Genomic DNA, 13771 nt, shown 5'->3' with positions numbered 1-13771 from the left:
ATGAATAGTAAAATAGACTAGAAAACAAGAAAAAACTTTAATAAAAGCATTTTCTTCAGTGTAAATTTAAACCATTTGTTAAGGTCAGGTTCATTTCAACATCTGAAACATTTTTAGTATTTAAAGTTTCATCTGTTGTTATCATATTATGCACTGTGAACTGTCACAAACATTTCTTTATTGGCTGACTTTTCATCCTCTTCTACTTTGCTGGATTTGGATAAGTATTTGAGAGGGAGTTAAGCAGCTGAGGTTGGTGGTTTTTCCTGATGCGCGCCTGATATTGAGGGATTTCTGGAGACGTTCTGATGTGGGAAGTGATGTTTTGGTGAAAGGTTTAGTTTAGATAATACTAAATATTCATGTTTCAGAAAAGAAACATTATAGACGCTTCTTGAAATAAATAAATGCCTTTTTTGTCATGTAGTTTTTGTCGTCTAGTATAAATATTGAAAGATTCTTAAATCAAGAGGAGTTTTCTGGACAAGGAAAAATAATGTTGAGCTTTCAGAAATAATGATAAGGAATTAAAAGAGTTTTCTTTAAAACACACTAAATAATTAGAAAATACTGTAAATGTATTTTAAACTAAAAACTTAAAGGTTATTTTATTTATCCCACTTGCACACTGAAAACTCTCTTAATTTTATTTCTGAAAACACAATGATATTAAATACTTGTTTAGAAAATGGTTCTTAATTTAAGAATATTTAGATATTTATACTAAAACCAGGACTAAAACTCTAAAAAAAAAAAAAAAAAAAAAAAGCATTTTCAAGTTCATGTTTATTTCTTTTCCTTTAAAAGCATATTAAGATAGATTAGAAAAAAATAAAACTATTATCCAGTTTCCAGTTATTACCGTTATCCAACCTCCACCGCGATGACTGAAGCTCTGCACAAGACTTTTGGCCAGCGGAGAAATTGAAATGGTTGTGCCCAACTGAGTCTGGTTCTCTCAAGGTTTTTTTCTTTTTTTTCTTCACTCTCCTATCAGGTGAAGTTTTTTTTTCCCTCTCCGCTGTCGCCACTGGCTCGCATGGTTCAGGACTGGTAGAGCTACGCATCGATGAATTTGCTCTTCAGTGTTTGGACTCTCAGTAATGATTTTAAATCACACTGAACTGAGCTAAACTGAACTGAACTGAACTTAAATACTAAAAACTGAACTACACTGATCCAGTTACTATGACCATTTATGTGAAGCTGCTTTGACATAATCTACATTGTAAAAGCGCTATACAAATAAAGCTGAATTGAATTGAATAATAAAAGCATTTATGCAGTGTAAATCTAAAGCATTTGTTATGCTAAGTTCAGTTTCATTTTAACATCTGAAACAGTTTCAGTATTTAAATTTAATCTGTTAAAATAGTTTTATGCACTGTGAACTATAACAATTTTATTGACTCACATCGTTAACAAGAGTGAACGTTGACTAGAAACGAACAGCTATGTTTTTATGACTTACTATTAAAAGGATTCATGAACACTGCAACCAGTGTGTTGATCATAGTTAATGCAGCCGTTTCTAAGATATGTTTATTATGTACTTACAAACAAAAACGCTACACTGTACATACTTTTTGATGCATGTATTGTTTTGCACAACTCTTTTCATAGGAGTATACAGCTGCAGGTTTAGTAGTATGAGTTAAGAGCAGCGTCTGTAATTGCAATCATTTAAAAAGATAAAACTGCAATGCGAAAACCAACACTGTAAACAATCCATAAATTAGTTTTCCTTATTTTTTAATGCTTTTGGTTTGTATTATAGGATCTTGATCTTCAAGGTGCTGTAGGTGATTGTCTTCAGAAGCATTTTTTGTTGTGCTGGTTAAAAGTCCCTCTCAGTCTAATAGTAATGATTAAAGTAAATGATCTAAATGTATTTATATGTATTTTTATATTTTGGGGAAGGCATAAAACTAAAAAATGTTTATCCAATTAAATAGAGTCGGACAGACATCTCTCATAATTCCGATAAGTAGCCCAATCCGTCTTTCAGCCAATGGAGATTTGAACAACTGCGCAGCCGTTTGTACGCAGCTCCTCCGATCGCTGCGCATTCACGAGAGAGAGCACGAGATCAGTAAAAACCTGCTGAATCAAAACTTTTAAAAAAACTAAATCAATATTGGAGTTGCCTTTGCACGCTGGAGAAAGGATGACACCATGTCTGAAGGACTTCTTTTAGACAGGTTATGTTCTGTTTTAAAACTGTTTTAGCTTCACGCAAAGCTGATGTAACGTTAAATGTTGTTGTTACAAATGGGTTATATCTTATATATGGGTTATATCAACAGAAGTGTTGTTCAGCCACTAAAATCTTCCGATGAAAGACTGATAAGACTATTTCACATTCATAAGGTCCTTTTACAACATCGATAATGTAGATTTTAATTAGTTTATAACAAAACACAAGTAAATAGCGCTATTCCGCCTAGTCTCTCCCTTTATTGTTTACCATGCAACTCTAAATATTCACTCTGAAATCGCATGTCAGTTTGGCTTCCACGCCGCTGGACAAGCACTAGTTGCTTTAACACGTGAGAGAGGGTTCTTCTTTTGCTGTGCTCGTGTTTAAGGAGGCGTGGCTCTAGACAGCAGGGGAGGGACTGGGATTCAGAGATTTATGCTAAGCTGTTAGCATTGTGGAAGATCACCTGCTCTACCTTTAACTCTAACAACTTTTGATGTTAAAAAGTTTTTAAAAGGTGTTTTTTATTGACATTTTTAATAGTTCAAGCTGATATATTGTCTTTGTCGGTGTTGTAAATTACAGTACAAGAACTTGGAAATAAAGCCTGATTTATACTTCTGCGTCAGGTGACCGGCGTAACCCACGGCGCATGCAACGCGCGTGGCTGTGCATTTATACTTCTGCGCGCTGTCTCTGTTGGTCTGCATTAACACTTCCGAAACACTAGTTGGCAGTGAGGTGTAAATGTTCCTCTGTGTCGAGTTTCTTCGCTGCTTTATTGCTTTTCCTGAACACTTCCGGGATGTACAAGTGACTCAAACTCGCTCATTTTGAGGCAGGAACCGGCGGACGTGCAACAACTTTAACTATGAGGTAAACACAAAACAAAACTTTCCATCCGGAGCTCCTTCACGGGACTCCACACTTGTAAACAATCGCTTGCGCCATTCGCGCGGCTCTCGGTCCCGCCCAGACTCGTCAGCGATACCAAGCCGACCAATCACAGAGCTTACGCTACGCGTCGTTGCGACGTGTAGTTACATTTTTTGAGAGGTGCACGTCAGTGACGGCGACGGCCACGGCGAAGGGCTATGCGTCAGCGCCGTAGCATACGCCGGCGTTTGACGCAGAAGTATAAATCAGCCTTAAATTGCCAGTACTTTTTGTAAATTGGCTTAATTTTATTTATGTTATTTCTTATACAATATCATTTCACACTTATGAAATGTCAAAAAAGTCACTTTGTTGAACTCCAGAGTCAGCATTTCAGCATCAACAAGTCCCATAATGCAATTCATAACCAAAAATATATAGAAAAAAACATGTAAATCAGAAAATACAGAACTAACAAATCCTCTTTACAGTGTATTTTCATTTTGAAGGTCACCTGATGTGAAGTCAGTGCATGTTTATTAAAAGGCCAATTCACCCAAAACTGAAATTTGTCATCATTTACCCATCATTCACTTTTTCCAAACCTGACTTTCTTAAACACAAAAGGAAGATATTTAGAAGAATGCTGGAAACAGTATACTTCTACAGTACTTGTTTTCCCTAAGATTGCAGTCATTGAGGTTTTCCACTTGAGGCAGAGTAAATAGTGAGTAAATGATCATTTTTGGGTGAACTTTCTCCTTTTAAGACAGCTAAGATAAAGTAGGACCATAAATGTCAGTGGATTAACTGATGGGGATTTATTAATGATTTGAATACATTAAAACTGAAAGCAGTCAACATTTCCTGTCATTTTAATAGAAGCAAAAGGTTTCAAGACTGTAGATTTTGCTTGTCCATGTTGCAGAAGACTTTTTAGTTTTAAAGGGGACCTGTGATACCCCTTTTTACAAGATGTAAAGCAAGTCTCTGATGTTCGTAGATTGTGTGTAAATGTGAAGTTTCAGCTCAACATTCTACACAAATAATATCAAAATACCACACTAATAATGTTTTATAACTCTTTGAAACTGACCCTTTTAGGCTTTGATCCTAATTGTGTGTTTTTGGTGACTGTCGCTTTAAATGCAAATGAGATTGTGTTTTTTCAAAAGAGGGCGGAGCTACAAATGCCTGCATGCCAGCATAGTGGCAGAGTCATAGACTAATGTCCTATGCTAATGAGGGAGAGATGGTCACAAGTGGGCGTGGCTTTCCACCTCTGATGACACGTACAAAGAGAGAACGTGTTTCTGCAGACTGTTTTTATCAAGTGTGATTATAAACAAATATAATTAATACATTTTGATCATTAGAGGCTGGTTATATTCCTACACTGCTGTCACGGTACTGGGTTTAAACCCCTTGTGAAAGAGATTTTTGCATAATAGGTTCCTTTTTAAAGTGACTTCTGTTTAACCAGTGCTACTGTACATGCATATTGAAAACAGACAAGAAAGCTTTTCTTAGCCCTCGAAACAATCGCTGAATTTTGCTAATGTGACTGCACTGCTGTACTTACATGTCTCTCTCTCTCCCTCTTTGTACAGATCCAGCTCCTCTACTGGAGGCCACACAGCAGCGTCTGGCTGAACTTCAGCGTTCGGCTCCTGAAGGTGATGCTCTGATCACTGAAGTCTCTGACCGCTGGAGAAGACGCCTGGAGTGCCTTGACAAAGCAGGTCAGAACATTTAATTAATCTTTTCCCTTCTGTACTTTTAAAAATGTTTCTATAATTAGGTCTGACACATTTAAATGTCCTGTGAAGTGCTTTGAAATGTGCCTTTTTTATTCGGTGTTTGATGTAATCTCAACCAAAACATGAATAGAGGGCGGGATATAGTGTAGCTCCTCCCCTTTTTAAAAAAAACAGCCAATAGTGTTTAGTTTTTTATCACAGTTCTGCCAGTGAAAGTGGTTGAAATCAAGCATGTCAAATGAGAAGCATCTTGAAGGGGGCGGGGCCATGTCAGATGCTAGAGAGCATTCGATTGGTCAGAAGATTTGATGGGAAACTAAAGTATGCGGTGACGTGAATAAAACCGTGTTGAATAAAAAAAGTGTTGAATTCTTTAATCATCCATCAATAGAATTTCTGTGGAGTCCCTTAGGATGATCAAGACAACAATTCACAGCCATCAAAAACGTCTTTGTTTGTTGTGAATACACTCCCTCTAGTGGTGAAAATTGCCTATTGTTGAATTAAAGTGTTATCTGAGCTCTTCAAAGAGACAGTGGACTAGTTTGTTACAATGTATCTGTTAATTGGCTGTGTTTAGAACACACAGAGGAGGAGGGGCCTGTAACCGTGGAGACGGGAGAGGTGTCGACACAGAAGCCCCACATGATGACCCCAAACAGCACACAGACGGTCCAGGATGGAGACGCTCCACTGCAAAACCACCAGGAGCCGCTGCAAGGGTATGAGATCAACCTAGAAGGGTTTTTACTGTATACCACACTGTAATTATACATTTGTGAAGTTTACACTGCAAAATATGCTTTTCTTTCTTAGATTGTTTGTCTTGTTTTTAGTCCAAATATCTAAGAATATCTAAGAGAGGAAGTAAATCAGATATAGATCAGATATGTGACAATGCGACTGTCATGTAAACAGGCAAATTGGATTTATTGAGGCGTTCCGTTCTGTACATCATTGAACTTGCGACAATGTGGTGCTTCTCCGCGGTTTAATGACAGAAAGAAGAGCGTGTGTGGAGATGCCGACGTGGTAAACAACAACAGAGGAAACATGGAGGAGGAAAGAAGTCAGTTGCCACATTTTGCTCCCACCAGACCTGAGATCTCTCTTATACCCATACATTCCTCTGAATGGTGGAGGACATCATAAAGCATAAAAACCATAAGCGCAAGCTGCGATGACGGCCCTTTCCCACCTCCGCCTCAAAATCATTTTAAAGTTGAGCGAACTTCGTGTTGTAACTTGCGGACTACACATAAAACAACTTTATTCTCTCCAACACCAGCGCGCACCCAGGCAAATGCTACATCTTCAACTACACACACACACATCAGGGCCATACCATTACATAAACTGTGTGGGGGTAAATCTGGACTGAACCATTCACTGCGTATACAACACTTCACATATTTCGCAGAGATAAAAACAAGACAATTTCTTCCATCGTGGCTAGTGTGGCGCAGATGCTAGAACCCGCCATTATGCATGCGCGATATCGTAAATTGTATGGCAGGTGTAAACACATGACATGGGTCACAATTAAAACAACGTGTAAACAGACAGGCAACAAAATCAGATATAGGCAACAAATCAGAATTGGGCATCAAGACCTGGAAGTGTAAACAGGGCCTTTGAGTTGCTGTTGCCTTTTTATCAGCTGGAACCAGTCTGGCCATTCTCCTCTGAACTCTGGCATCAACAAGGCATTTGCGCCCACAGAACTGCCACTAACTAGATATGTTCTCTTTTTCTGACCATTCTCTGTAAAACCTAAAGATGGTTGTGTGTAAAAATCACAGTAAATCAGCAGTTTCTGAAATACTCAGACCAGCCCGTCTGGCAGCAACAACTATACCACGTTAAATGCCTCCTTTAAATCCCCTTTTTCTCCATTCTGATGCTCAGTTTGAACTGCAGCAGATCGTCTTGACCATGTTTACATGCCTAAATGCATTGAGTTGCTTCCATGTGATTGGCTGATTAGATTTTTGCATTAAGGGCAGTTGGACAGGTGTACCTAATAAAGTGGCCGGTTAGTGTACATGAATTTTAGGTATTGTCATAGGATAACTAAGCTGTAGACAGTCGTATGGTATCTCACATCACACACAGTCTACTCTCCTCTAAATGTTCTTCATTTTGCATGTGTACACTGCAGAAGTTGTACGCTACTGTATCCTGACAGTGAATAAGATGTTTAATGAAGTCAGCTGTGGCTTTCCAGACATCTACAGAGCAGCTTCCTCATTTCTCAGCGGGGTTTCAGTCACTTGTGTTTTCCACAGGGAGGAGGAGGACCAATCAGACGCTCCGCTGCCTGTCAGACTGGACCAGGCCGAGCTCCGCATCAAAGCGCTTCAGTCATGTAAGATCACATCAAAACACTCAGGTCATCATGAGGCTTCATCTGAGGTCAGAGGTCAATGATTGCTGCTGTTTCTGCTTCTCACAGCGCTGAGCACGGCACGGACGGAGCTGCAGGAGCTCAGATGTAAATACGACCAGGAGAAAGCAGAAAAGTAAGACGCCGCCGAAAATATTCTGTTGTTTCTTGTGTTTATTCTCTAGTGTGTGTGTGTCCCAATTTGGCGGTTTCATGTTTGGTTTGTCATTACAAAGCGACTCATCTGATGTGGAACATGAGCTTTAAACATTGAGGATCGGTTTACTGCACACAAATACAGTGTTTACATGCTGGTTTTGAGGGTTTTAGACTTTTCAGTGTTCAACCTTCTCTAATGAAACCATCATAACCAGATGACAAGAGTTTAAAACAAAAAATAAACTCTCAAAAAGCCACAAATGGCAGATTGTTTTTTAGTTTGTCATGAACACAGGATGATTTACCATAGTATAGTTGTGCGTTTACATTAGATTAATCAGTACCAAAGCCAAAACTGGAACTAATCTAACGAAATAACTTACAATAGTCCAAACATTAGTACATTCAAATGAATATGTTGTGGAAAAATATTAAATAAAGTGGAACATTAGTTTGTCATTTATTTTTTATAGGATGCTTTACAATAATATAGTTGTGCATATACATTAGATTAACCAGTACCAAAGCCAAAACTGGAGATCAGGCACGTGCACACATAGGGCTCAACCTGTAACAGAAAGTGCCCTTGCAAAATGATCTGAAGTGCCCTCGTGACATGACCCCCCCCCCCCAAAAAAAAAGACAGATCTCTGCTCTTTTTATTAATGTGTGCATGTGTTATTTTTATTTTATGTATATTTATGCAGTTGCTTTGACAATTCTTGGTGCTAATGTTGTTGTGGTTTGTTTTGTTTTAATTCTCCTCCTTGGGGGTGGGACTGGGGGTTTTTGAGTGTTCTTGTTTACTCTTAGTTATTGTTAAAAAAAAACGTGTAAATTATTGATAGTGTGGTAAATTTTTTTTTTGTAGACTAGACAAAAACAAATAAAAATTTAAAATAAATAAAAGCATAATCTGATGGGTAGGATAAAATGTCAGGACATCGGGCATTGGCTAGATGGATCATTCATTCATTCATTTTCTTTTCGGCTTAGTCCCTTTATTAATCTGGGTTCGCAACAGCGGAATGAACCGCCAACTTATCCAGCAAGTTTTGTTTTACACAGCCGATGCCCTTCCAGCTGCAACCCATCTCTGGGAAACATCCACACACACATTCCAACACACACTTATACACTACGGACAATTTAGCCCACCTAATACACCTGTACCGCATGTCTTTGGACTGTAGGGGAAACCAGAGCACCTGGAGGAAACCCACGTGAACACAAGGAGAACATGCAAACTCTACACAGAAACTGGCAAACATCAATACACACTTATTTACACACAGACACACTGCGGACAATTTAGCTTATTCAATTCACCTATACCGCATGTTTTTTGGGCTTGTGGGGGAAACCGAACCACCCAGAGGAAACGCACATGAGCATAGAAAGAACATGCAAACTCCATACAGAAATGCCAACTGACCCAGCCGGGGCTCAAACCAGCGACCTTCTTGCTGTGAGGCGATTGTGCCACCCACTACGCCAGGGGTTTTCAAAGTGTGAGGCGCGCCTCCCCTGGGGGGCGCCAGAGCATGTCAGGGGAGGCGCGGGAAGAAATATAATACAATAAAAATATAATTATTACGTTTAATTATTATATGTATTTTTTATTATATTTAAACGTTTTAATTAAATAAAGCAAAAAAAAAATAATACGTCAAATATAAGAAAACCTTTTTTACCCAGAAGGCCATAGCTGTGAATTCGCTTCTGTTTGGCAAGCCCGGCAATACAGGTATATGCCTGCTAATACAATGGGTCGGTTTCTGAGACCCCCCGATTCAAAGCTGTAATGAAGTTCACAGCCCTTTGGCCGCCGGGAAGAAGGAGGCGGAGAACCGACGCAGTTTTAAAATGATTTATTAATAACAAAACAATTTTATTAATAAACCACAAATTAATAAACCAAAACAAACGGACAGCAGCTCCTCATGGAGACTGCCGTCAAACTGAAAGCAAAAGTAAAATATGTCCGGGTCCGGTCCTCTCTCGGCTTCCTCTGCCCTTGTTCCTCCTTTTATGATCCAGAGCTCCTTCCGTGGGATCCGAGGCAGGTGCGCACCGCAGGTGTATCCACTTACGCGATGGCCTCACTCCGTTCCCACGGCTCTCGGCCACGCCCCCTCACCACAAAAGCCTTCAAGTTCAGGGCTTAGACCCAAAAGACGACGATATGATGATCAGTATTTGAGTTTAGGATTTACGTGGACAGGACCAGCTAATGAACCACGACCTTTATGTGTGGTTTGTCAAAATATTTTGGCTAATGACAGCATGAGACCCGCTAAACTTCGACTGTTTTGACTGGGATGGACAGTTCTTGGATCTGTTCTATTCATATTGAACCATCATCCTAGTTTTAAAAACGTTATATTAAAATACTTGTTATTACTCTAAATAATTGCACTTTCATGCAAATGATGATAAAAGTGAGTTAACAGTCCGACATCTGTCTGTGTCTTTATATATATATATATATATATATATATATATATATATATATATATATATATATATATATATATATATATATATATATATATGTGTGTTTGTGTGTGTGTGTGTGTGTGTGTGTGTGTTTGGGAGGAGGGGGGCGCCAATGGATAAGTTGTGTCAAAAGGGAGGCCCACTGTCTTAGACTTTGAAAAAACCCTGCACTACGCCATCGTGCTGCCCCAAGATGGATTAAAAAATGGTAAAACTCTAGGAGAGTTGTAAAATGATCCTGCTTTCAAGTGTTTCTTTAAACTCGTGACAGACTGAGAATCGTAGGCCACACTTGCTCACGAATCCACTGAACGCCGTCGCTCTCCTCGCACTAAATTTCTCTGATTGTGCTCTTAAAGTGAATCTGGTCTAATTGAGAAGGTATCTTTGTTTAGCGCAACCTCCGAGACTCACATGTTTAATCAATCTTTCACTTCTCTTTATTCGCTGCCTCTCCACCTTTTGAAAATCAACTCCCTGATGGCTGAGAGGAAACTGTTGAACTTCAAACAAACCTTATGAATAATCTCCCCGAGACGCTATTCAAATGAGAGCTCTCTGATTGTGAGCGCGCGCGAGTGTGTGTGTGTGTGGGCATGATGGGATACGTTGATGCCGAACGCGGCGCTAGATAAGATATGACTCACTCGACTCTAATGACAGCAAACCTTGCATTTTACTGACTTCAGTGACTCCCTTAAGAACTTTTGAACTTGTTGGTTTATTTATTTCTGCCATTTGTGGCTTTCTCTGGAGAGCAGCGTAAGGACACTTTTAGGCACTAAGCCCCTGTGTAAATACAATAGTCGCGTTTTCGAGACTGTCAAGTTTATTATAATCCTCCTAGAAATGTATAATATCCTGGAAAAAAAGCATGGATTAAATCTGGTGTGGAGTATACTGTTAATTCTAGTTTATCAAGTCACTCAGGGCGAAGCAGTGGCGCTGTAGGTAGTGCTGTCGCCTCACAGCAAGAAGCTCGCTGGTTCAAGCCTCGGCTCAGTTGGCGTTTCTGTGTGGAGTTTGTATGTTCTTCCTGCGTTCTCGTGGGTTTCCTCTGGGTGCTCCGGTTTCCCCACAGCCCAAAGACATACGGTACAGGTGAATTGGGTAGGCTAAATTGTCCGTAGTTGTAACGACGGGGAGTGACACCAACAACAGAAGGTAGGATCCAAATGCAGGTTTAATCGTAGTCAGGCAAGCAATGGTCAATACAGGTGTAAACAGGTATATTGAGACAGTCCAGAATCGTAGTCGAATAACAGGCAAGGAGGTCAGAAGGCAGGCGGCAAACAAGGACAAAAGGATAAACTAGGCTAAGGTCAAAACACGGAAAAACAAGACAAGTAAAACGCGTTGTAGTGTTACTATTACAGTTAACAAGACTCGGCAACGTGTGTGGAAAAGAGGGGTTTAAATAGTCCAAATAATCATTGTGTGAGTGGCTTCAGCTGTTAGAGTTTAATCAGTCTGGATCTTGAACCGGTTGTGTGTGTGTGTGGCCTGACTGGGAGTCCAAAACATGGCAGATATGTAGTTCAAGGAGTGTGAATGTTTACCAGCGACCTCTGGTGGTTAGCGATCGCTGGTAATCATGACAGTAGTGCACGAGTGTGTGTGTGAATGTGTGTGTGTGGATGTTTCCCAGAGATGGGTTGCGGCTGGAAGGGCATCGGCTGTGTAAAAAAAACTTGCTGGATAAGTTGGCGGTTCATTCCGCTGTGGCGACCCCAGATTAATAAAGGGACTAAGCCGACAAGAAAACGAATGAACGAAGTCACCCAGAATCTCAAACTTCATCTTAGCGGATTAATTCTGGCAATGAATCCAGCTTTCTGAATTGATCAAGGACCCATTAAATCGTTTCGTTTGTCGTGTCGCACCAAAAATGATGCTACAAATGTCACTTTTTAGATTTGTGAGACATGTTAGTTTATGATCCATTTATTGTTGTGAAAATTTATACATTTTAATTGAAATTGATGTAAATTATTGTAGGTCAAACATAGCTGGACAATAATTCGCTATTAATATATATCGTGATAGATTTTTTTTTCAATAACGGTGATATGATTTTTAAACCATTTGCGGTATTTCGATATAAATTTGCATATATATATTTTATTGGTCCCACTTTATATTGTCGCTTATACCTGTGACCTTACATGGTAACTAGATGTGTATGTAGTATGTAACTACACTGTATGTACACAATGGTACATAGTATTTACTTGTGTAATACCGGTGTAACTACACACATGTAACAACACACAATAGTATGTGTAAGTTCAAATGTGTAACAGGACATTGGTAACAACACTAAACAAGTATTAAACATTCATAACATGAATTACATAAGTGCATTGTGTAACAACAATATGTACTTGCAGGTGTTTTCCCACGTCCACAGCTGTTTGCATACCATGTACTTCTGAACACGGTATTAGAATAAGAATGGCAGAACTAATGCGACATTAGAAGGTTTCACGTTGTGATACCAGTGTAATTACAGGGTAAATTCTCAGGAACTGTCCACTCAATATAAAGTGTAAAATGGTCTCAAATTACTGTGTAATATATAAAACCTAAGCCTTTGTGCAACTGTTTAACAACAGCAAACTTCTGCCAAAAAAGTGTGTAGAAATATACAAATGCCTAAGGTAAATAGTAGAATTACATCAGTAATTCACATTAAAAGGGTAGTTAACCAAAGATGGTGTTATTAATGTCCTGCTACACATTTAAACTTATTCAGTGTGTTGTTACATGTGTGTAGTTAATCCAGTAATACACAGGTAAATAGTATGTACCAGTATGTACATACACTGTAATTACATACTTCTTACACATCTAATTATCGTGTAAGTTCACAGGTATAAGCGACTTTTAATATAAAGTGAGATCATTTTATTATATATAAGATCTTATACGTTGTATCATTTGTCACTGAATGACTTTCCATGCTCAGCTGTCAAAAAGAGCGTGATGTCACTTGCGTGATGACGTACATCACTGACATGCTGCCAGCGCTCAGCAGTTCGCTCCGTCGCAGAAAGTTTTTGCTACAAGGCTAAGCTGAAGGCCACTGTGCTCATTGGAACTTTTAGAGCAGCAGAAATGTTTCTGTAAGCTTTCCCAGCCTTGTGCCTTGAGGCAATCCTGTCTCGGAGGTCTACAGACAATTCCTTTGTCTTCATGCTTGGTTTGTGCTTTGACATGCAGTGTCAACCCTGGGAGCTTATATAGACAGGTGTATGCCTTTTCAAATCATGTCCAGTCAGCTGAATTGACCACAGGTGAACTCCAATGAAGCTGCTGAAACATCTCAAGAATGATCAGTGGAAACAGAATGTACCTCAATTCAGAGCAGGGGTGCCCAAACTCGGTTTTGGAGGGCCAGTGTCCTGCAAAGTTTAGTTCCAACCCCAATCAGACTTACCTGAACTAGCTAATCAAGCTCTTAAGCTGCGGTCACACTGGGCTTTTTTTCCCATAGACTTCCATTCATATGCCTGCGAATGCATCAGACCGGAAACTTGACAAGTTTTGCAGGTTGCTGCCGTGCAAAGTTCAAGCTTGGTGAACTCTGACCTGCGAAATTGCATCACATGACTGCGTGAGACCAACCGAGGATCAAAACATGACCTCTCTGGACAGAAGTTTAAAACATGGAGCAATCACTGGCTTTCTTAATGCTGAATAATCTTATTTATCTCCACCCCTTTTCTCATTGCCGCATGACAGAATTTCGCATGCTCAAACTCTAATGTGACCGCAGCTTTACTAGGCTCTCTAGAAACATCCTTGCAGTTGTGTTGAGGAAAGTTGGAGCTGAAATCTGCAGGACGCCGGCCCTCCAGGGCCGAGTTTGGACACCCCTGATTTAGAGCT

General features: G+C 39.6%; 1 protein-coding gene across 3 annotated transcripts in view; it reads left to right on the top strand.

Annotated features, from left to right (window-relative positions):
- The window catches only part of cux2b (cut-like homeobox 2b), a 338324-nt gene that overhangs the window by 279577 nt on the left and 44976 nt on the right, over positions 1-13771 (top strand). For all 3 annotated transcript variants that reach the window (XM_087264087.2, XM_087264089.1, XM_087264088.1), the window contains 4 exons: positions 4687-4818; positions 5417-5558; positions 7125-7204; positions 7292-7358. In XM_087264087.2, coding sequence (XP_087120213.1) covers positions 4687-4818; positions 5417-5558; positions 7125-7204; positions 7292-7358 — 421 coding nt within the window. The remainder of the gene's footprint in view (positions 1-4686; positions 4819-5416; positions 5559-7124; positions 7205-7291; positions 7359-13771) is intronic.

Source organism: Danio rerio, chromosome 8 (assembly GCF_052040795.2).
Source record: "Danio rerio strain M-AB ecotype USA chromosome 8, GRCz13ab, whole genome shotgun sequence".
NCBI classification, from domain to species: Eukaryota; Metazoa; Chordata; class Actinopteri; order Cypriniformes; family Danionidae; genus Danio; species Danio rerio.
Note: the sequence above shows the minus strand (reverse complement) of the source record. Positions and strands in the feature narration are given on the sequence as shown.